Genomic DNA, 22,169 nt, shown 5'->3' on the forward strand with positions numbered 1-22,169 from the left:
TGAACAACCTCTTCTTCCCATTAAGACACACAATTGTCCACATACACGCAAGCACTAATCTCATTATGGACTCAATTATTACCATACCAATGCGAACAGCAATGATGTGCACCCGATCTCGGCAATCGGACATCTCGGGGATCCCCCATCGCCCCCCAGCCCCAGCAAAACTACACCCCCACAATTCTCGGAACCCGAGTCAGGCCCTATCAGCCGTACAAAGTACCAGCTCCTTTGCCGTGCCGTCTTCCCGGGGGTCACTATAAATGATATCAATTGCCCACTAGATCACACCTTGCAATCAAAGCACTACAAAAACATAACTGCAATCCAAACCAGATAAGAAACAATCTTCAAGAAAAATCAAAGAAAATGTTCTACCAACCCGGCAAAACCGACCACGGCCTGCCTCATGATCCATTCAAGGTAACTTGATTCCCCAACTTCAACTCCAACTTCATTGATTCATTCCAATGATCTACCCCGCATATGCAACTTTTCCCCTCACAATCACCAATAACCTCTCACACCGCACCACCATAAATTCCATCAAACTTTCTATCTCATCTCCCCTAGTCACATATCGAATACTAACAAAAATCAAATTTAGGCATGCGTCGTCCCCCGCCCCATCGGCTGGATCAGCACAACTTCCCCAACGGGAACCCCCAACCTCGCGCCCTACAGCCAATTCACAAACCTTACCTTCGACCCACCCTACGTTCTCTTCAGCAGCAACCAAACGGTGACCGGAGACCGAAAGGACACCGTCGTGAACGCCGAATCTACCGGCTCCTTTGTGTGGAACCTCGCGACCTGGGACCTGCGCGAAGCGATGAATATCACGGCGCAACAGTTTCCCTACGGAGTGAATGAATTCGAGAAGGCAGGGCTAACTGCTGAACCGTCTACTGTTCTTCCGGTGGAGGTGCCTATGGTGAAGGAGTCGCCGGTGCGGTTTGAGTGCGTGTATCATTCTACGATGAGGTTGCCGGGAAACCCACCTATGGGGACGGTGGATGTGGTTGTGGGACGGGTGGTCGGGGTGCATATTGATGAAGGGGTGCTTACGAATGGGATTTTGGATGTGAAGAAGACGAAGCCGATTGCGAGGTGTGGGTATTTCCAGTATGCGGTGGTGGAGGATACGTTTGAGATGGTGATTCCGGGGATGTCGAAGGATGTGCTTTATGGGTTGGAGGGGAGTGCGAGGATGAATGGGGAGAAGGCGAGGGAGATGGAAGCTAAGGAGACGAGGAAAGAGAGGGGGTTGTTGTAGATCAGGTTAGGGAAAGAATGTATATAGGTGGTGTTGGATTTGTGATGAATGTATATACTCTGATGATAGTGTGTATAGATTACCCCCAGATTCTGAATGGGATAGATGAATTGTAACATCCCGCGTCCAGCCAGTCGCCTGTGACAGTCCGCACTGCTGTCTCGTTGCCGAACTCCAGGATCAGGCCCCCGTTGCTCTCGTTGCCTAGGTATACGGGCCATCCGACCGTCTCGCTGACAGTTGACGAGTCCTTGAGGAAGGCAAGCAGGTAGTCTTGCATCGTAGCAGATGTGTCCACTTCCAACTGTGAGATCTCGCCGACATCGAGGTTGTATGTGCCGAAGATCATCAGCAGGTCGGTCCAGTGGAATGCTCCTAGCCACGGGACGGGGCTGATATTGGAGAAGTTGCCTGTCTATGTTAGCACTATAAACTGTATGGGAAGTAGGTCTGGGACATACCAGCCCAGTAGTAGCGATAAGTTTCGAGCCCAATCGACGCACGCAACGCAAGATCAGTTACTGCCAGACAGTCTGATTCGCCCTCTTCAATATTTACCGAAGTCGTGTTTGTGCTGGGGAATTCTCGTGCCGTGTCAGATCGAATTTCCGGCCCCGGGGCAACCTTGCGCTCAAGGTATCGCTGTCTTTCGTCGGAGAAAATGTATCGCTCATCGGCTGATGTTGTTAGTAGAGATAGGCATAAAAGCTAGGTTGGGACATACGGATATAGTTCGTGAAAGCGATAGAAGGAGAGCTATTGTAGCGGTTAATGTACTCCTCAATCTGGACCCAGGAGATCCCGCGCATGCACTCCAGCTCGGCCTCAGCATCATCACCATAATTACATCCTAGTCCCTTGGCCACGATGTCAAAGTCTTGGTACACATCAGGCGTGGTAGAGAGGTTGAGTGTGGCAGATGCTCCTTGGGAGATGACGCCGAACTTGGCGGCAAGAGGCTCTTCCGGCCATGCGAGGGTGTACAGATGCGTCAGCAGGGCACCTTGTGACTGTCCCCAAAGCTGTTTCTTGTTAGCTCCAGTCATGTGAGAGGGAAGTTGTAATCTGACCATAATATTCTCAGGGTTTCCACCAAACGCTCCAATGTTCTCATATACCCATTCCACGGCAGCACGCACATCCATCAGTGTTAGCGAAGTTTCATTCAATGCGCGCGACTTGGGATCTATACATGTCAGCTCAATCTACACAGCCGAAAGCTAAATACTTACTGCCGAAAATATTAACGCGATAGTTGATAGTAACAACGATATGCTCCTGAGAGCGCGATACCCAAGCAGAGGGCAGCTGGGACGGGATGTTAATACCCCCGGTGATACCACCACCTCCCGTGACAAACAGCGCAACTGGCAGTTTGGAGGTCTCATTAGCATACGATGGAGTCCACACTGCTAGAGACAGGCAGTCCTCCGAGGAGGACCATGCCGTGGATCCCTGGTTGAGCCTTTCGCCGACGGAGAGCAGCAGATTCTCCGGTTCGTATTCATTCCAGAAATCACTCTCTCCCGACACATACTGCGGACAGGCTGATCTTGAGTTAGTTGCACAGTCCCATACTTATCTGGAATCCCACTTGCCTGGACCGTAGAAGGTGGAATCGAACTTCTTGGTTGAGTTATCAAGCCGATGAGGAGGAAGCCATCTCAAATCCCCAACAGGAGGCTGGTCATGTCAGAAACAGTACAACATCCACACAATTAAGGCATTACCTTGGCATAAGGGACTCGCAGAAACTGCCGAACGTCCGGGTAAGTGTCATTCAGCATGCCAATGAACGTCCCTGTGCGTGTCTCCACGGTAAGATTGGACCAGTTGGACAGAGTCCGCGGTTGCTCCCACGTCAGGTTCGCATAGTATGGCGCATAAGTGCTCAAGGCAGAAGCTGCTAGCCCGAGCAGTCCAAAAGCGACAACCTGCACCATGACTATATCGATTCGCCGTTGTTGTTGTCCCATCTACAAGAGCATGGAATTTACGAGCCTTATATAGCCATAACGCGGGGTACCTTCGGCTTCCGGCTATACAAAAAATCTAGACAGATTCACCGTACGGCATGCACCTACATCATTCAGCTAGTTAGTAAACCCGAACAACAAACTTCGATAGCATGATGTAGAGACCTCTGAGGGTATAGTATCTGCGCACAGGATGGAAGCTAAGGGAAAAGAGCCAACCACAGCCAAGTTTGTGGGGGAAAATCCGGGGTCCCACCCCCACGCTCCGCGTCTGGGCGTTGGACCAGCTTCGATTGGGAAACTAAGACCGAAGATGAAGCCATTTCAACCTGCACGGGTTTAAATCTACTTCAAGTATCGGACCACTGGTCTCCGTTGCTGGTCAAAGTTTGTTGAGCTGATGATGCTGACTGGCATTGTGACTGTCATCGACCCCACTTTGGATGGGTGAAAGGTGTCGATTGGGATACAAAATCGGCCCATCCCGTGTACAAGTCCGGTCTGGATGACTTCACAACAACTTCATGACCCTCACATAGAACCAAGGCAACAAGAGGTAAGTTTTTATTCAGTCAGTGCTGACAAAGGGTATACATTGATAATCACTATTCACATCGGGCGAGAAACAGTCACCCCGGACCGACAATATGTTTGTCACACAGAACTCCTTGGTCCAACTCTTAACCATATGACCCGATTCCTATGCGAACCAACGTTCTCCGAGTCTATCCATTGTTCACTCATGGAGGTCCGGGCGGGCCGGGAGGAGGGGGAGGACCATCCGGCCCGTCGTCGCCGCAACAATCGCAGCAGCATTCGCAGCATTCAAAGCAGCAGACACCAGCACAACTAAACTAGTTAGCACCCTCCCCTCATTGGACGCAGAAGACTTACATTCCACAGCAGACTTCTCCTTCACCACCACCGCGGATCTGCAGCTGCATGGTCTCTCCAGTGCGCTGTTCTTGTTAGTACCTTGGCTGACCTTACGAATGACTTCGCATACCGGTTGCTCAGTGACAACGTGCTCCATGGAGGGACCGGACGGGCTAGCAGGCTGCTCCATCGTCAGGGTCTCAGGGTTCCATTTGCTTTCGGGCACGGCCTCGGAGGGCCTCAGCCACGACATTAAGCCACTGCCGAACATTTTGTGTCTTTGTCTCACAAGTACAGGACGTGTAGGTATCAGGAGAAGGGACTATACGGGTAGGGGGCATTTCCCCTTAAAAGGAGCTCTCAAATGAAGCTACTTCGCCAGGGGCCACAAGGGACGAACCGCCGTCGAGCTGACCCACCTGCGATTGGGGCGATAATATGGTATTCTCGAAGCGACGCCCTCGTAATTGGACCCTCAGTAATCCAGCTGCCTGACTTTCACGGCTTCATCTTCAGCCGGGTTGTCCGGGACGCATTTGACCTGTCGTCTCCTTCAGGTGTGGCTTAGCATCAGGATGCGATAGGTGCTTCGTGACGCCATTGGCTTCTTTTTATTCCCGGCGCATAGATGTGATAGTACCTGGGACAGTAATTGGACGCCACTTGCAGCACATTTGATTCATGAAACGACTTCGCCGTTGGCAAGCGTTACGAAAGCGATGTGTCGTGTCCAGGCGCGAAGGGATGGGGCCGGAAGTCAGGAGTAGATGATTATTTGCACCAGTTGACTTGGCACAACCGATCGCCGATGGGTGCCACACCACGCCTTCCAGCATTGCTGTATCCTGAACGTGTCGCACAGTGATGACGGGTGGCTTAGCAGCACAGCGAGTCACTTGACATTATCAATTATTGGAACTTAATTTACGCCAGTATAGAACAATACCTAACTAGTTCGCATCATTACCATGCTTCCTTCTGTCAGCCTCGCATTGCGCAAAGAAGGATTGGCGGTTGGTCCCACCGGAAAAAGACTCTGCAGCAAACGCGGACTAACCATGGACCACATCCCCTAGGCAGAAAGATTCGCAGCCAGGTCCCCTCACCACGCTGAATATATGAAGCCAGGCATAGAGGCTAATAACGATTCGGGTTAAGTGATTCGGATGATGTCAGACACGTGGAAAGACTGCCAGCGATTGCAAATGACTCGCAAATGCTGGGAATGGATTTGTGCTGCGAGCAAGAATAAGAAAAAACCAAGCCAGCCAAGCTTTTTTTGCCCAGCACCGCCGACGTCACCCGGAGACTCACTTTTGGACTCTCCGTGATCTGGGGATGCGCAAGCCGTGGATTGGCCAAGAGATCGGCTCCGAGACAGCCTCAGTGGCAAGGAAGATCTTTAAATAAAATCTCGTGAGGCCGCAATGTTTGAGGGTTGATCCGATTTTCTTATCCGCGCACCCTTCACTATCACGATGCTCGCGGTCGCATATCTTTGGATTCTCCTGCTGCTGCGGGGAATCCACGTGGGCGCCAAGAGCACAACAAGCACGAGGGAAGCCGAAGTCACCACCATCACTGACGATGACTCTACAGCATCTGCATCGTCCACTCATTCAGGAACCGGCAGTGATTCTTTCAGCGTCGTGACCACCGAAACTGCCGTCGCTGTTCCTACCGGCAGTTATCTCAGCTACACAACTACGATTACGGTCGGGGATAGCGTCTCTCAAACGACCTTCACCACCACCACCGCGGCCAATACAACCATTTCTACTAATGGCACCACCACTGCCACCACAACTACGGATACAAATGTCGTCGTCACCGGCACGCGAAACTCTAGTAGCACTGCGACGTCCACTGCGACCACGCCAGCCAACTCGCAGCCTTGCAATGGCTACACCGAGTTCTGCAGCCGACAATACTCGAATATTACCATGGTCACAGCACACAACAGTCCCTTCGTGAAGAAGAACAATATTGCAGCAAATCAGATGTACAAGGTGAAGACTCAGCTTGAGGACGGAGTGCGCATGCGTAAGTCAACTCTTCAACATTGGCACTCCATTTCTAATATCAGCGCAGTATCCTTCGAAGCCCACTACTACGAAGATGACATCTACCTCTGCCACACCTCCTGCGACCTCCTGAATATGGGTACCCTAGAAGACTACCTTACAACTGTGACCGACTGGATAAAGGACAACCCATACGACGTCGTCACTATCCTGATCGTTAACTCCGATTACGTTTCCCCCTGGAACTTCACCGCTCCCATCGAGAATTCCGGTCTCGTCGACTACGTCTACGAGCCGTGGAAAATCCCCATGAGTTTGGACGACTGGCCTACACTATCGGAGATGATTTTGGGCGGCAAACGCGCTGTCGTCTTCATGGACTATCAGGCCAATCAGACTGCTATTCCGTACATTCTGGACGAGTTCACGCAAATGTGGGAGACGCCGTTCTCGCCGCTGAATACCTCCTTCCCTTGCACGGTGCAGCGGCCCCCTGGAATTACAGCTGCGCAGGCTGAGGAGCGGATGTATATGATCAACCATAATCTAAATCTTGAGATTGTGTTTGAGGGGATCGATATTCTGGTGCCGGATTCCGCTCAGATCAATGAGACGAACGCAGTGTCGGGATATGGGAGTTTAGGACTGATGGCGAACAATTGCCGAGGTGAGTCAACACCGCCAGCTTAGCACACGCAAGAAAGAGTAACATGCTAATGTTTATTAATAATAGCAAAATGGGACCGTCCGCCCAACTTCCTCCTCGTCGATTACTACAACGACGGCAACTTTCAGGGGTCCGTTTTCGAAGTCGCAGCTCAAATGAACAACGTTACATACAATGGTAAATGTTGTGGCGGGTCGAGTAGCGCGGCGTCGAGAATTGTTGATGTTTCGTATACTTGGCTTTCTGCATTTGTTGCCATGGGTGTTGGTTTGTTTACTCTCTTTGGATTATGATGTGATACCTGTTATACCATTGGATTGATCGATGTAGATAGCATATTATGCCATTTTCTTGTAATTAGTTGCTTTTAGTTATGTGACGATTGATCCAACCCTATCATGGAAGAAGTTCTTTATGTATTTCCCAGGACCAGCAAATGCAGTATATCCAAGCGAAATAAAGGTTAGAGAATAAATAGGTTCCCAATCAATCATTCCAGGGTTGCTTCTTATTCCGCCACAACCTCAAACAATATCATCAGTGCAACAAACATTCGATTCCACCAGCTAACTGTGGGTGCTCTGTAGCGTTGTGCAACTCAAGTGGTATCGGATATAGAATTCCATATTAGAAATCATTATGAGCTCATACTCCTGTGTATGTTCTCGGTGTCTGCGCCAGAGGTCAATGAGAGACACATCGACCGAACTGACGATGCGTTCTCTGACCCAACATTATCGTACTGTTGTGCTTATTAGTGTCCACACAAGGGACGTTCATCCTTGACCGTATGCTAGGAATATATCGGTTTGTCTTCGCCCATATCTTTTCATGTCTCGATTTCCTATCATTCGTTTGCTACGCCACCATCGAGTAAACAAGGGAAAATCTTTCGTATAATTTCAAGCTTATAAGCAAGATAACTGGCCGTTGGGACTTGGTAGTCAGATGCACATTGTCTATAGGTTGCTATTTGTCGTGTTATATCTAATCCATAGCCATGGAGGCTAAATAGAGATTTCTTAATTTATTGCACAGAGTACCCGATGCGACATGGTTAAATGTACTGAACGGTATACCGCATCACTTCAGATGGCGTGTCTGCCAGAGAGTGTGGTATATTCAACCATGGTATTTCTTAGCATTGTAAAAAGCGTCGTTCTTGGATAAGTGTGGATAGTCCTTATAGTCTAAACGTATATATCATATATTTGTCCTTTGACTAACGACAATGAATAGATTCTCTAATCTCGGTGTTGAATTTTAATATCAATATCAGAGCATCCATATGTGATTGCTTTCATCTTTCTAGACACTCGTAGTGGGGAAGAATACGAAATAAGAATGGAGGAGGGCCGGTGGATGATTTTATAGAGCTGGAGAATGATCTAGTGACGAAACTTCATCAGAGCAAGGAATAGCGATTGGTATACATTGAATAGTTTGAATGGACATGCATAGAATGTGAATTGCCTCAATGCTTATCTACATGTCACCCCATATGCACTACATTACAGACTAATTCACCCACTTCATTAATCCGATCGCTAATGGGCTGGATAATTATACACTCCTCTACAAGGTACTGACAGTTCTACGTCAAATGGCAGGTCCGGACCGTTGAGGGATCTTCACGATGCATCGAGCTTCGGCTACATAGAATCCGAGAGGGGTGTGATCAGGTGCGAACAGAGATGGAGACATTTCCACGTTGAGGCTCGTTGCACACTGCTAGTACTTTGTGGATAGTCTAGAACGTGTCTCACCCCACAGGCCAGATTGGGTTGAGAAAGCATCCCTGGTCGGCAATGATCATCGGTTGGTATGCGGGGAAGCAAGGAGCTACCCCATATTTTTTACCTCATCTCGCTTATGTTCTGCATTTCAATTTTTTGTCTCCATCCTCTGGACCGTTTAAAGATTAGTACGGTCAGACCAACAATAACAATTCTTTCTCAGCGTGACCAAAAGATGGCAGACGTAGGGAGTGTACGCTGTCTTAGACAGCATTAAATTTTCACTGGCACATGATCGCTTGGCCGACCCCTCCAGCGTATCATCTCATGGAAGGATGTTACTAAGAACTACAGTGGCGGGAACAGGTACAAGTCCACGTTTATGACTAGCATCTTCCGTCGGGATCCCGTTCTTACTTTTTCCTTCTTTGGCTCCTTTGAGGTTAAAGTCCGAGATGGTGTAACAACGGCCCTCCATGAGTCAAGGCAAGGGACTGTCGGGCTGCTCCGATAGGATCGCGTGGTGGTATCATGACCCTGACACCCTAATCTTGAGGACTGGTTCAGGGTCAATTCCCTCAAGTCATCATTGGTGCCCCCGGTCGAGCCAAGCCGTGAGGTTGCACCCCAGCCTGCCAGCCAAGCCCAACATTCCGCCAGTGCCACATTAACAGCTTCCTGTCCCAAGACCTGCCAAGCCACTCCAAATTTCACGCACCAATCCGCTTGTTCTGCCGGGCTTATCGCGGTGGCCATTAGGGAGAGTGCCCAGCTCGAGCTGAGACAAATGCCTCGGCCTCGTTGGCTGACATCCCGGAAAACATGACCGAGCGAGTGCCCGGGTCACTGAGGAGACCTGAATAATTGCGCTTTGTCGCACAACCGGCGATAAGGCAGAATCTTGGCACCATATGGCGTGGAGGAACCCTCACTTCCCCCGACTGTGTCGAGGACGGCCAGCCGATAGGCTCTTCCACTCAAACTCAGCTTGCACTCACTTCCTTCCATGATTGGAAGTGGCACAAAACAAGCGATAATGGTCGGTCACCTCGCGCTCAGACGGGAGTTCTCCTTCACTGCACAACCGATCGGCTGTCCAACCTTGGCCTGTCCATTTTAAAGTCGTCCATTCCCCTGGAGCTCCTACCCCTCCCAGCCGCATTCTATCGTTTCCTCTTCCCTCTGCGCGTCTGTCCCTGCTGCGCCCATCATGAACCCCTCAGACACTGCTGAAGTGGCAGAGATTGCGAAGTCTGCAGCCTTTGCTCATGATGCGCATCCAGACGAGAAGAGGGATCGAATCTCAGCTGAGCTACGTCCCGCCACCTCACCTGAGATCGAGGTGGTTCGTGAAACCGCTGAGAAAGGTGGGTTCAGTTCGTCGGCCGCATATGAAGACGACGCAGCTCTACAGAAAGACTTCCCTTCTCCGGATGAACTGAGGACTCTACGTCGCGTTTCCGGCAAAATCCCCTGGACAGCCTATACTGTAGCCTTTGTGGAATTGTGCGAGCGCTTTTCCTACTATGGAACTACAGCAGTTTGTACGTCCGTCACTACCCCGCTCTATTCCCTGCTAATATTGACAGTCGTCAACTTCATCCAACGTCCGCTTCCTGAAGGTTCATCAACCGGTGCGACTCATGGTCTAGACAATCTGGTACCCGGTGCTTTGGGCATGGGACAGCAAGCTTCCACTGGACTGACCTTATGTAAGTTGCCACAAATGCAGAATGACCATCTGCTGACCATCAGTCAATTCTTTCTGGTCTTATATTATGCCCCTCATGGGCGCCTTCATGGCCGACCAGTACTGGGGTCGCTTCCGCACCATCATGTTCTCGATCGGAGTCGCTTTGCTGGGACATACAATCCTCGTCATCTCAGCCATCCCGCCGGTTATCAATAATCCACACGGTGCAATTGCTTGCTTCTCAATCGGTCTGGTTATCATGGGAGTGGGAACAGGTGGTTTCAAGTTAGCTCGTTATCACTTCCATTGTGGCCATTATCTGACTGGATTAGATCAAATATCTCACCATTGATCGCGGAGCAATATCGGGAGAGCAGGCCGTACATCAAGACCCTCCCCTCAGGAGAACGCGTCATTGTCGACCATGCTGCCACCATTGCGCGCATCTACCTGTATTTCTACATGATGATTAACATCGGCTCGATCCTAGGACAAGTTAGCATGGTGTATGCGGAGCGCTACGTTGGCTTTTGGCTCTCATATCTCCTGCCCACCATCATGTTCACTTTCTGCCCTACAGTGTTGTTCATCTGCCGCAACAAATACTATCTGGTTAAGCCAACTGGGTCTGTGTACCTGCAGGCTTTCAGGCTGTGGAAGCTGGCTATGGAGGGGCGCTGGTCGCTGAATCCTGCAAAGATGTAAGTGTCTCCCTATACACACTCAACCTTGTTCTAATACATCTTAGGTTCACAAAGAACCCTACCCCCTTTTGGGATTCGGTCAAACCCAGTGCTTTGGGTGCCAGTCGTCCCCAATGGATGACCTTCGATGATGAATGGGTAGATGAGGTAGCTCGTGGTCTGAAAGCATGCAAGGTGTTTCTGTGGTATCCTTTGTATTGTACGTTCATCATCCCCTGGTCTCTCTTTGCAGCTCATGCTAACAATCCAGGGCTGGCCTACAACCAAATGTTAAACAACCTGACCTCTCAGGCGGCCACCATGCGTCTAGGTGGAGTCCCCAACGACATCATCAACAACCTCAACCCCCTCTCACTCATCATCTTCATCCCCATCATGGACCAGCTAGTATACCCATTCCTCCGCAAGGTCGGCATTCAATTCACCCCTCTCAAGCGCATCACAGCTGGATTCATCGCCGCCGGTTTATCCATGATCGCCGCCACCGTCACCCAATACTACATTTACCAGAAAGGCGAATGCGGAAAGCAAGCCAACTACTGCTTGGATGAATACAACTCGCACTCGCCCATTTCCGTTTGGGTCCAAGCGTTGGTCTACATCCTAGGCGGGATTTCCGAGATCTTCGCATCCGTAACCTCACTTGAATACGCCTTCACCAAAGCACCGCGCAACATGCGCTCCCTCGTGCAAGCCGTGGCTTTGTTCATGAACGCATTCTCGTCCGCCATCGGACAAGCACTCGTGGGATTATCGAATGACCCGCTCCTGGTGTGGAATTATGCTGTCGTAGCGATTCTGGCCTTTGTAGGCGCTGCAGGATTCTGGTTGACGAACTATAAGCTCGATCGTCAAGAGGATGAGTTGAACCATCTGCCACAGAGTCACTATGAAGGTCGCCCCGAGGGACATGCTGATGAAGAGCAGCGATAGGATGCGTGTTGCTTGAAAGAAGAATTCACGTACTAGGTAGTTAACACATAATTCAAACCCAGTATATGTTTACGACCACTCATATGAATTAATACTATATCTTCGATCATATCCTCCTTCTAAAAACCTCCATCTTCATTCACATACGCCCTATTTATGCCTACAAGATGCATTTACAGATGTTACACACTACGCAGGAACCATATTAAGCGTCGCACAAGCAGTCAATTAGGTGTCAGGCAAGTAAGTGAAAAAGCAAACTAATAGAGGGAATCAACCAAAGCCAAGTAAATCCAAAACAGGAAAATCACAACATGAACCAATCATCAAATATACCATGCAAACATGATCATTACAATTCCTCCTCTGGCTAAACAACAGGGCTACCCTGGGTATCAATAATATCCCAAGACTGCAAGTCCAGGTTCAACACATCGTCGTTGCTCGAAGCTTTGCCAGAGCCAAACGCCTTCAGGTTCCACTTCTCGACTCCTTCAACTCCTTTCAGGTCCCCGAGGTATGCTGCGAACACATCACGGTTCATACGCACGTAGTCCTGGTAGTCGCCGGGCCAGTCACCCAGACGCTCAACGGCCAGCTTGAAGAGCTGCAGGTGCTGGCGAACACGCTGGGCCTCGGGAACAGTGTCGGGGGTGCTGTCCTGTGCATCGCCGTTCATGGAGCCATCGATGCTCAGACTGGCCTCGAGGTTGTCCTCGTAGTCAGCATAGTAGGGGTCGCTGAAGGCACGAAGAATGCTCTCGTGCACCTGGGCGCACTTCTTGTAGTAGCGGTTGGCCAGCTCCTTGTGGTTCTGGTTGCTGGTAGCCACCTTAGTGTACAGCTGCGTCAGCAGAGTCGACATCTCCAAAGTGCTGGGGTGACGAGGTCCGTGCACGCGGCGGCAATTGTAAGTGATGTCCTCGGCCAGACGAATAGCGTCCTTGTACTTGCCAATCTGGAAGCGAGCGATGATGAGACGGTGGCCGAGAGACAGGGTGTAGGATGGCCAGTTGCGGTGCGCCTCACGGCTGTCCCACAGAATGGTGAGGAGCCATGCCAGGTTGCCATAGTCCTTCAGGTCTCCCAGCAATCCAATCAACTTACTGAGCTGCTCAAAGTTGACGCCGCCCATGTCGAGCTTCAGACCCTTGATGACGGCGAGCGCTTCCTTGATGATAACGGAAGAGACGCCCAGCATCTTCTTGCGAGAGGCTTCATCAGGGTGAGCGGCAAGGTCACGACCCGCAATAGTCATACCAAGAGCGAAGATGAACTTGACGATCCCGACAGAGCGGTAGACCTCCTGGTGGGACTTGATGTAGTGGAACGAGGCAAGGGCAAGGTCGCAAGCGCTGCCCCATCTCTGGCTCTTCAGCAGCTGGTCCACGTAGTCGTTGCTAGTGATACCGATGGAACGGATGAAGTCATCCGAGCGGTGGGTGCTGAAGTGACGCAGGATGGTCTCAGCGAAGATGCGTACCTGCGCAGGCTCGGTCAGCTTCACCCGCTTGCCCTCGGTAGCGACGAAGTAGTCCACGAATTCATCAAAAACGCGGGCCGCAGCGGTCTGACGGTTGTTGGACAGCAGGAAGTGGTACAGGCGCGCGGTGGACACAGAGACAGTGTGAATGGAGCTCGTCTTGGACTTGGTCAGGCTTCTGAATTCTTCGAAGTAAACATATTCGGTCGTCAGAGCGGCAAGGATCTCAGTGATCGTAACCGATGTGCTGCGGCGCAGACTGTACTCAAGCTGTGCCAGGAAACTTAGGCTCTGACGCTCCTTCGAAGCAAGGTCGAACTGCACGGACTTGACGTTTGAGGTATCCTTCATGACAATCTGACGGTAGATCTCTTGAGTAAGCTCGGTCGCCTTCTGGATCTGGTTGGACGCAATGTAGCTGGACGCGATAGTGGAGGCAGCGGCAATCAGCCGGGTCGTAGAAGTCTCAGACTTCAAAATTTCCACAGTCGCTTGCTTGAGCTCGCTCAATACAATCTCAGTTTCCTTGCGTTCGGCGTGGAAAGAGATCATCTGCTTCATCCGGGTGAGAGATTCCTCGTGGGCCCAACCGTGGGTTTTCCGTACGGTCGATGTGCGCTTCTTCAAAACCTTCAGAGCGCGTTCAGCCTGCTGCGTAGTCACAGATTCCGCATTCTCCGTCACGAGCGCTGCCTGCTCTTCATAGATAGCGTCCAGGGTATTGGAAATCTCTCCAAGGTCGATGTCTTGAGACTTTGTCGCGAGCAGCTCTTCGTAGATGCTGATGGCCTGGACCTCATACGACTTGGATTCCTGGCACAGCTTTGCGAGGGTCAGAGAGGCTTGCAGGCTGATGGTAGCAGTAACACCGAACACTGCCTTAACCTTGGTCTGGTATTCAACAGTGACCTGGTGCAGGGCAGTAAACTCAGTGCGGACGCTGCGCAAGCAGTGAGTGTACCGGTTAAAGACTGTCTGCACGAACGTCTGGTCCTGGAACTTGGGGCTGAGCTTGGGGTTGCTGATGAAGGAGGTGAATAGGATCTTGAAGTGCTGCACTGCATCGGAGTACCGGCCTTGATTCCACAGCTCAGTCGCGACAATGACCAGTGGTTGGAATGCCTCGGGATGGCAAGTAGGAGAGTCCTTGTTCAGAGTGCGAACGATCTGCAGGTAGTAATCAACAAAGATGGGGCGAGGGTGCGTCAGCTCGGCCAAAGTCCACAGGGTCTTGATCACAATTGCATCGCCCGGGCCGTAGTGGCCGACGTAGTCGTTCAGCAACTCCTGGTGAAGGTTAATGATCTTGTCAGTCTGAGAGTTGCGCTTCAGCAAACGAAGCAGCTCATCCGTGTTATGTTGCCTGAGCTTGTCGTTGACCTTGCGACCACCCCGCAACGCGCGGTAGATACGGACGCGGATATCTTCCTCCTTGCTCAAACGACGACGGGAGTAGTAGCACTTGCTGAGACGCTCGGCAAGGTCTATGCAGCTCTCTACATGCTTGGATGGAAGGGTGACATCTTGCAAGTTCGGTGCGAAAAGTGCAGGCCAAACACCGTGGAGGACCTTCTTGATCAGCCGAGTGGCGGCTTGCCAGCGGTGCTGTTCAACATATTGAGCATAAAGCTCTGTCGTCGCAGTGAACGACATCTGAGACATGGTGGTAATGGAGCTCGATGCCTCGTAAACCATTTCCTCAACCGTGGTCTCGGACATGACCGTTTCAGAACTGAAGGACTGCATGACCTCCTTCGATGTGGACTCGATGCTCTGCTGTACCTCTTTGAAGCTCGACGTCTGGGTGCGGTTTGTGCTCTTGTAGTATTCAGAGCAGTGCTTGAAGACGGTCAGAGCCAAGGTGGAAATGCCGACCACCTTCATCATCTTTGCGATTTCCTGGAAGTAAGAGACCGAGGTATCAGAGATGGTAAGACTAGTCTGCTCATGCTCCTGCCAAGCACTGGACAGAATGGAAGCGGCCTGGTATTCTTTCTTCTGAGACTTCAAGAAATGGGAGTAAGCAAGAACAGACGCCAGCTTCCTCTCTTCCCACAAGGCGGTCATGTTGGTGCGGCATTCCTTGTTCACGCGCTGCCAGATTTCGACGTAGATGCGCTCCGCGAGGTCAAACTTGCCCTGCGCAGTATACTGCTCGGCCTCCTTGATCATGGCTTCAAAGTCGAAGGACTCGGACCGTTCAATCAGAAGGTCATGTTCTTCAATCTCCAAGAAGTCGTTGATTCTGGTCTGGACAACCTTGCCGCGATGTCCCCTGACGCGCACTCCCCAGTCACCATGGTATTCACGTGACTCAATGCTCTGCTCTCCGACAGTGAGGATCTTGATGTGTTTGCTGATCTCCTCGGCCCTATGGAAGTCCTTAATTGTTTGATAGTGCTTGACCAACTGCTCCCGGGTGGAGATGACCATCTTGTGGGATTCGCCGTACAGCTTTGTGTAGCAAGTAACAAGGAGATTAAGAGTCTCTTCGCGCATGGTCATAATCTCCGTCTTGCTCTCCGTAACACGACTCACGGTCAGCTCGAGGAAGATGTTGGCCAATTGTGCCGTGAAAGACGGGCTGTTGACCAGCAGTTCGCGGCTCAGGCGGGTAGCCTCGAACAACAGGGGCGTCGCCTCCGGAATATATTCAACGTCGCGGAAAAATAGCGCGAGGTTGATGATGGATTGAAGAGTTACCCTATCCTTGGGGTTCAGAATCTGGCGGCAAATAGTAGTCACCGTGGTCTGGTAGCTCAACAGCTCAGGAGTGGGCCTGTTCGCCCAGAGAGCCCTCTGAAGCAGGAGAACGGTAATCGAAGTCGGCAGCACCTTGGCAAACTCCTTCGCGGCACCTGTCTCACCCTGGTTGACAAAGACGGTCGTTTGTCTCAGATGAGACACCCAGTATTGAACCGCAAATTCAAGCAGAGGGTACCTGCTGACCAGCGAATCCGTTTCGTGGCCGATAAGAGGGGAGAGAGAGGGCTCCTTGCCCTGCGGCTCAGTCACGTACGACTTGATATAGATCAACAACCTAGTCACAAAGTCGGCGTGACGGTCCTTGACGTTGGGGATCAATTTGCCTTTGGAGAAGATCTCCAAGACTGCTTCGCGAATGAGACCGTGACGAAGGTAGACCTGCCCGTCCTGGAAAAATACCAAAGATTTGACAGGCCTAAGGACCTTGCGTGGTTCGACCTGGTAGCCCTCGGCAATTGCCAATTTGTCAATCTGGATAGAGGCCAGAGTCTGCAATTCCTTAAACAGAAGAGGGCGGTCAGCAGTTGCGAGCCACAGCAACATCAGGCGAGCCTCATCGGTTACGCCCTTATGCTGCACCGTTTCGAGGACGAGGTTGGTGATGGTCATCTTAGCGTTCACGACATCATCCACCGCCTTGTTCAGGTTATCGGCATTATCCGCGCTGCGAACGCGCTTCGAGGCAAGCTTGGCCCACAGGAATGAGCCCTTTGAGGCTTCGGTGATGCGATCCACAATTGCCTCCTGCTCAATGTCATCAAGCTCAGGGAAGATCACGCTCTCCCTGTCCTTAAGGAACTGGCTCCGCACAACGGTAGAAATGTCATCGAAGATTCGCTCATCCGTGACCGGCACAGTGTGATGGCCTGATGTCTTAGCCGGCGTCTCGGCACCCAAGGCGATCAACTTCACGTTTGTGCCCTTCATTGTGGCAGCGCTCAGCTTCTGTAGCAGTACGGATTCACCGCAGGAAGCCTCGTCAATACCATCGACAACAATGACCAGGTCCTTAGCACCTTGAAGTGCGGCACCCAATGCATTCTCCAAAGCATTCCAGAGGATGTTATCGTAATCATTATCGTTCGTAGCCTTTTTGCTGCGTTGGAAGGCATCAGTCAGAATTTGGAGCAGCTCGACGTTTCCAATGCGCTTCTCGAATAGCTGCGACAGAATGGCCTTGACGATAGCCCGGGGCCTAGTCCCGGCAGGAAGACGAGCATCTACCTTATGTTAGTTTGGATCAGAAAGACCAACCTCTCATTGGACTTACTAATGGGGACAAACAGAGTCTTGTAGGGGACTCCGCGGATCGCGTGTTGCAGATTGTCAACAAGAACAGATGCCAGAACGGTTTTACCGGAGCCTGGCTTGCCCACGATGGACAGGACCTTGTCTTCACTTGTTAGGAAGTCAAATAGAGCCTGCTTGACCCAGCGGCAGGTATTCTCCTCGCGGTCATGGGCAAGGTGTGAGACGGTTTCGGCAACGTTGGAGAGGACACGGTCCTCGGGGCTGAGCCAGGATCTGACAGCCCTAACATCGGCGACTGGTGGTTCGGGCAATGTCAGTTAATATTTTGACATCAGAAAGAGGGAAGGAAGCTTGCCTTTGGTCTCATCACCGCGTTCCTTCACAAGCTGGTGCTTCCACATGGACTCGCTAATCTCTTCGCAAGCACGGCGAAATTTATGAATTTGCTCCGGGAAAGCCTCGTAGATGTTGATGTACTCCCACTCATCCCCTAGGCGGGAAACGGCTGTATGGAAGCGCATGGCCACACTGGCGATCAAGTGCACCAAGTCCTCCAGTGCCTGGACCAGCTGCCGGCGGATATCACTACTCACACTGAAAAGCCCTGTCCGCTCGAGAAGGTTTCCGAGGGCTGTGGAGTTGCTGTAGAAAAAGCCAAATGATGTCATCAAAGCGGGGGCATTCTCGTCACCGAGCTAGAATGAACGACCATTAGCGTGATCCTTGTGTTCGGATCAGGCGAGCATACCTTGAGAAGGCGAAGGCAGTATCCGTAAGCCATCTGGAAGGCAAGACCGCTGACGTTGGTGAAGCCCTCAATAGCCTCTTCGAAGGACCGGAGTCTCGTAACAAAGAGCTGCGCCCAGCCGAGGACCTTGTCATAGTTGCTGCCGTCGGGGGGCACAAGTGTCATACGCTCTTCCTGAATCCAGGACAGGACCCTCTCATATAAGTCACCCGAAAGGGTCAAGCCCAGCTCATCGCCGGTCTCGCGCTGAAGGATAGATAGCTTCCTGGAGAATTCCGTCTCCTGAGGGTCGAGTCTGCGAGACGACACCCTCCTGGAAGTAATTGAGCGAGACATGCCATTGTTGGACATTGTATCACTCTCCGCGAATCCCGAGATACGTCTGGGCATCTTGGGGGAGAGGGGGGAAGCAAAGCTGCTAGGGACGGGGGACAGGATAGATGGAGCCATTGTGATTGTTTGAGTATCAGCAAGATCTGGTGTTTCTGTGGGCCTCGAAGGTGGTGTTTTCTTCACGGGAGAAGGAGTGCGAGTGAGTTGTGGCGACTGCTTGGGGTATCTGGAGGGGGTGACTGTAGGCCGTGGAGGAAGGTCAGGCTCAGCAGAGGTCTCTCCGGAGATGCAGCGGCAACAACTCACTATACAAGAAAAATAGCGACGCAAAACGGCAACCTAACACATGGAAGAACAAAGGCTTTGATTAAGAGGTTAATCCTCGTATCAGTCTGAGGGAGAGGAAGACCGTTCTCTGTGGGAAGAAAGATCACTTAAATAAGGAGGAAAAGCAAAGACAAAAACCCTAGACAGGGGGCTGGATTGGGTTACCGGGGGCTGATGCAATGAGGTGGGCTGGCGTGTGAGCACGATTCATGAGCAAGCAATAGTGGCAAGCTTAACCCCCCATCCACGATGATACCTCTTGCAGCATAGCGTGGCTGAGAAGAGTCTGATCCCGATGGGTCCCTCTGTATCTTTGGCCTCTCAGCACCGCCAGAACGGCTGAGAATTCCAAATCAAAGTTTCTTTCGGAGGGGACCAATAGAGAGACTACTGTTAATGGGGTTGCAAAACCCATGTCTTTGACTCTTTGCATCCCCTCTGACGATCAAAGTTTGGACTCCATGAAATTGACATCACGAATGCAGGGTATTCGCCGCCGGGCACCTGCAAAGGGAGATGGAGGGGGAACTGCTTCGTGATGACACGATGAGCGTATCAGAAAGGAAGGTGAACCCTCTGCGCAGTGCATCCCAGCCTACTGCATATCGACTACTGTCCCATTTCTTGACCATGCGGACGGGATGGGCAGTGGAGCAACACAGGCCAGTCTGGACGAGTGCAATGTCCCTCTCCACATTAGCACCGGCGTCCCGGGACTTTCTGTCATTCAACACGGGCCATATCCCGTATGGTGCCCACACCCACGAGCAGCGGCAGGGGCAGGCGAATAGAGGTCACATTGGGTCTCGTGAATTGCTCGTGGCGGCCGTTTCCAGCTACTTTGACTAGCAACTCGGAGTCTCCGCTGGACTAGAGCTGAGCTCCTCCTTGTGCTAGTTACCCTTTCTGGCTGCATAGTCTATTGAACAGCTATGATCCTTGCAAGGGCAAGAGTTCAGCTGTGGCTGCCTGAGGGGTAGAGAGAGGACGTGATCTCCCGACTGGGGCGGAGGGGGCTGGATGGGCCCAACTCTCCGATTGGGGCCAATGGCAACGAACGAATGTCGGATAGTGGGCAAACCCGCATCGTCCTGACGAACTGCCGATCGAGGGGACGGACGCGGATTGGATGAATCCTTCTCAGCTGGCAGGACTCGAAGTGATCATCGTGGTATGTAAAGTCGATACCATGCCAGTATTCTGTATGTTAGAATTAGTTCGGCTACTCAGCAGGCAGAGAGGGTTCCACCGGGCTGAAGACGGGATAGATGGTTGCCTACCTCGGACAGACAATCGGTTTAATCATCAAACTGAGCCGGTAAATACATTTGCTTAGGTTTCCTGTCTAGCTGAGTAACTATGTTGATACACGATCCGGTCCTCCATCAGAAACCAGTGTTAGCACCATTGCCGTGCGCTGGACGACTGGGAGATCCATGGTTGGCAAGCACACACAGACTCCCGGCTGAGGAACCGCCCCGGCCCGCTTAGCGCGGTGGGTTGCACGATCCGGAACCTCCGCAGCAGCCAGTGCAGAACCTGTATGTAATTTTGGGTTGATGACCAAACAGAGCTGTTTTAGCTCAGGAGAGTGTAGGAAGCGTCTGATCCTGACCAAGTTGGGATTGACGTTCCTGATTTGGCCAATGTACAGGCCGCGTAGTCCCCGACGCACCAGGATGGAACCCCGAAAATTGCAGGCAGGAGTCATGATTAGCCGGATCAAGAGGGATACATTAGTTTCATGGAGCCCGTGGGATCTCGGGGCAATAAGCAGATCTGATTCAGCCAGGAGGCATGGCGGGTGGGTCGGTATGGATGGACGGAAGAACCTCGTCATTCAGCTGGAAAGAGAGATCGGAGATTCACGATGGCTTGCAATCCGCGGCGGGTGGATAATTTTGGCTCCCACGTGACGGTTCAGCGAGAAGGCTCGATCCAGTTATCGGTAAGGGACACGGCGCCATTGCCGGTGTCTCGGGGTGAAAAGCGGACGGAATTGACCGAAGGGGAATATTGCAAGACCATCAAAGGGTGGCAGGCACCTGGCAGGCACCTGAAAGCTGCCAAGTGGTGGATTTGTGACCTAAAGTTTACTCCATAGTTCGTGCCTTGTTCTGTCAAGAGGGGAGAGATGTTCGAATCGTCATGGCGAAGCGACCGAGGACGGACCAAGGAACGAAAGCACGGGATCCATCCCTGGCGGAAGCGATCGATCCTCGTCGTGCCTGTTGCAGTCTAGCGTCCGAATGGTTCCAGTAATGCGGGAACCAACACTGACCCTGACAGGCCCAGCCTGTCCTGTCCGCATGTTCATCCAACTTTCAAAGTGGAGATGATCTTTTTATGAGCGCAGGATGGGGTATACACTATACAGTATTTTCTTGCCACACTCTGTTCCCAGTACTCTGGCACTCACCATGTCCTTGATGTCGATCATGTCGGAAGAACTGAAATCTCTCCTGCTAGCTACAGCAAAGCGCCCAACTCATCTCGGGTCTGCGTCGTCTATCATTCCCTACCTACGGACGGGATACCACCAACAGCAAGGGGTCCACTTACTTGCAGATGCTCCAGTGCTCGAACAAGATTCAATCATTAACTCAACTCAGCTACCCCACTCGCAAAACTCCGGCTGAACAGGAGGATGCCATGCTCGTGGCTACTGTGGGAGGTACTCTCGAGTACTGCTGTGGTTTTGCAGGCAGACAGACAGGACATACCCAGTTTGCAAGAATTGGGTGTGGTCGATGATTTCATTGAAACCATCAATTGTATGCAACCACATTAGATTAATTTGATGGGTGGTGTTCTGCATAGAATGTGTCAACTGTCAATTAGTAGAGTCAGGTTACACAAAGATCCTGTCGAGTGACTGCTGCGGCAGCCAGTGCAGACAGAATGCAGATGCAGACAGAACGCAGATGGAAATGGAGGTCTCGCGTGGTATTTGCTAGCACTGGAGTGCCCGGCAGCAGTCACGGCAAGTATGGATTCAGCATTCCAACCCACCCGCCCTCTAAACTATCACACACTATCTATCTACTTCACTTGAAGAAGATTGTAGAAAGGTGTTACTAGAATTCCATAGTGAGGCAAAGGTTCAAACTACGCCTATTGTAGAAGATTATTGTTTGTCAGTAATACCCCGTATTTGGAAAGAACATGGGTGTGATCATGGGTGCGATCAACATTTCGGAGTCCCCGTATACCCATTTTGAATATATATCTCCACCTCAGAATACAATGGATGCATCGTCGTCATGCTCGGCTAATCCCCCAACCTGATCTGAAGATCCAGCAACTTTGTCTAGAAAAAGCAATAAATCCTACTAAAAGCATTATGCTGTTTTCACAAACCCATAGTAGTGAG

The 22,169-nt window shown here is 51.4% G+C and overlaps 8 protein-coding genes across 8 annotated transcripts; 4 read left to right on the top strand and 4 right to left on the bottom strand.

The window, feature by feature from the left end:
- The first annotated feature begins 346 nt into the window (after window positions 1-346).
- BO87DRAFT_380035 (flavin reductase family protein) lies at window positions 347-1,380 on the top strand. The gene is made up of 2 exons (XM_025624204.1): window positions 347-426; window positions 611-1,380. Exons 1-2 carry the CDS (start codon window positions 373-375, stop codon window positions 1,277-1,279), a joined length of 723 nt encoding a protein of 240 aa, XP_025475680.1. The 5' UTR covers window positions 347-372; the 3' UTR covers window positions 1,280-1,380.
- BO87DRAFT_445708 (carboxylesterase, type B) lies at window positions 1,319-3,222 on the bottom strand (the record flags this gene model as incomplete). The annotated part of the gene is made up of 7 exons (XM_025628176.1): window positions 1,319-1,690; window positions 1,741-1,956; window positions 2,004-2,301; window positions 2,350-2,465; window positions 2,512-2,831; window positions 2,874-2,962; window positions 3,010-3,222. The coding sequence occupies 7 exons, from the start codon at window positions 3,220-3,222 to the stop codon at window positions 1,359-1,361; spliced, it is 1,584 nt and encodes a 527-aa protein (XP_025475681.1). The 3' UTR covers window positions 1,319-1,358.
- Window positions 3,223-3,896: 674 nt separating this feature from the next.
- On the bottom strand, window positions 3,897-4,402 carry BO87DRAFT_343285 (uncharacterized protein; the record flags this gene model as incomplete). Its single annotated transcript, XM_025620775.1, has 3 exons — window positions 3,897-4,104; window positions 4,175-4,214; window positions 4,262-4,402. 3 exons carry the CDS (start codon window positions 4,400-4,402, stop codon window positions 3,992-3,994), a joined length of 294 nt encoding a protein of 97 aa, XP_025475682.1. The 3' UTR covers window positions 3,897-3,991.
- Window positions 4,403-5,306: 904 nt separating this feature from the next.
- Window positions 5,307-7,200, top strand: BO87DRAFT_367582 (PI-PLC domain-containing protein). Its single transcript, XM_025621893.1, has 3 exons — window positions 5,307-6,174; window positions 6,223-6,822; window positions 6,889-7,200. The coding sequence occupies exons 1-3, from the start codon at window positions 5,610-5,612 to the stop codon at window positions 7,113-7,115; spliced, it is 1,392 nt and encodes a 463-aa protein (XP_025475683.1). The 5' UTR covers window positions 5,307-5,609; the 3' UTR covers window positions 7,116-7,200.
- A 2,277-nt stretch (window positions 7,201-9,477) lies between these two features.
- Window positions 9,478-11,995, top strand: BO87DRAFT_380040 (putative MFS peptide transporter). Its single transcript, XM_025624205.1, has 6 exons — window positions 9,478-10,102; window positions 10,148-10,270; window positions 10,314-10,536; window positions 10,584-10,952; window positions 11,000-11,154; window positions 11,206-11,995. Exons 1-6 carry the CDS (start codon window positions 9,769-9,771, stop codon window positions 11,886-11,888), a joined length of 1,887 nt encoding a protein of 628 aa, XP_025475684.1. The 5' UTR covers window positions 9,478-9,768; the 3' UTR covers window positions 11,889-11,995.
- A 98-nt stretch (window positions 11,996-12,093) lies between these two features.
- BO87DRAFT_380042 (NACHT domain protein) lies at window positions 12,094-18,843 on the bottom strand. Its single transcript, XM_025624206.1, has 4 exons — window positions 18,137-18,843; window positions 17,744-18,083; window positions 17,408-17,683; window positions 12,094-17,357 (listed from the first exon to the last, which is right to left on the bottom strand). The coding sequence occupies exons 1-4, from the start codon at window positions 18,584-18,586 to the stop codon at window positions 12,259-12,261; spliced, it is 6,165 nt and encodes a 2,054-aa protein (XP_025475685.1). The 5' UTR covers window positions 18,587-18,843; the 3' UTR covers window positions 12,094-12,258.
- Window positions 18,844-19,342: 499 nt separating this feature from the next.
- BO87DRAFT_400669 (uncharacterized protein) lies at window positions 19,343-19,645 on the top strand (the record flags this gene model as incomplete). The annotated part of the gene is made up of 1 exon (XM_025625544.1): window positions 19,343-19,645. The coding sequence occupies one exon, from the start codon at window positions 19,343-19,345 to the stop codon at window positions 19,643-19,645; it is 303 nt and encodes a 100-aa protein (XP_025475686.1).
- A 214-nt stretch (window positions 19,646-19,859) lies between these two features.
- Window positions 19,860-20,789, bottom strand: BO87DRAFT_160545 (uncharacterized protein). The gene is made up of 2 exons (XM_025618239.1): window positions 20,077-20,789; window positions 19,860-19,996 (listed from the first exon to the last, which is right to left on the bottom strand). Exon 1 carries the CDS (start codon window positions 20,634-20,636, stop codon window positions 20,154-20,156), a length of 483 nt encoding a protein of 160 aa, XP_025475687.1. The 5' UTR covers window positions 20,637-20,789; the 3' UTR covers window positions 19,860-19,996; window positions 20,077-20,153.
- Window positions 20,790-22,169: the final 1,380 nt, after the last annotated feature.

Source organism: Aspergillus neoniger (assembly GCF_003184625.1).
Source record: "Aspergillus neoniger CBS 115656 unplaced genomic scaffold BO87scaffold_39, whole genome shotgun sequence".
Classification (NCBI taxonomy): Eukaryota; Fungi; Ascomycota; class Eurotiomycetes; order Eurotiales; family Aspergillaceae; genus Aspergillus; species Aspergillus neoniger.

What these genes read in the sequence shown, in the direction of transcription:
- BO87DRAFT_380035 (XM_025624204.1), top strand. Translation starts at nt 373, where the DNA reads ATGTTCTACCAACCCGGCAAAACCGACCACGGCCTGCCTCATGATCCA. An exon ending in TGCCTCATGATCCATTCAAG is followed by an intron (nt 427 to 610) that starts GTAACTTGATTC and finishes AATCAAATTTAG; the next exon opens with GCATGCGTCGTCCCCCGCCC.
- BO87DRAFT_367582 (XM_025621893.1), top strand. Translation starts at nt 5,610, where the DNA reads ATGCTCGCGGTCGCATATCTTTGGATTCTCCTGCTGCTGCGGGGAATC. An exon ending in TGAGGACGGAGTGCGCATGC is followed by an intron (nt 6,175 to 6,222) that starts GTAAGTCAACTC and finishes ATATCAGCGCAG; the next exon opens with TATCCTTCGAAGCCCACTAC. An exon ending in GATGGCGAACAATTGCCGAG is followed by an intron (nt 6,823 to 6,888) that starts GTGAGTCAACAC and finishes TATTAATAATAG; the next exon opens with CAAAATGGGACCGTCCGCCC.
- BO87DRAFT_380042 (XM_025624206.1), bottom strand. Translation starts at nt 18,586, where the DNA reads ATGGCTCCATCTATCCTGTCCCCCGTCCCTAGCAGCTTTGCTTCCCCC. An exon ending in ACTGCCTTCGCCTTCTCAAG is followed by an intron (nt 18,084 to 18,136) that starts GTATGCTCGCCT and finishes CGTTCATTCTAG; the next exon opens with CTCGGTGACGAGAATGCCCC. An exon ending in ACGCGGTGATGAGACCAAAG is followed by an intron (nt 17,684 to 17,743) that starts GCAAGCTTCCTT and finishes CCGAACCACCAG; the next exon opens with TCGCCGATGTTAGGGCTGTC.
- BO87DRAFT_160545 (XM_025618239.1), bottom strand. Translation starts at nt 20,636, where the DNA reads ATGACGAGGTTCTTCCGTCCATCCATACCGACCCACCCGCCATGCCTC.
- BO87DRAFT_380040 (XM_025624205.1), top strand. Translation starts at nt 9,769, where the DNA reads ATGAACCCCTCAGACACTGCTGAAGTGGCAGAGATTGCGAAGTCTGCA. An exon ending in CTATGGAACTACAGCAGTTT is followed by an intron (nt 10,103 to 10,147) that starts GTACGTCCGTCA and finishes TAATATTGACAG; the next exon opens with TCGTCAACTTCATCCAACGT. An exon ending in GTGGGAACAGGTGGTTTCAA is followed by an intron (nt 10,537 to 10,583) that starts GTTAGCTCGTTA and finishes TGACTGGATTAG; the next exon opens with ATCAAATATCTCACCATTGA.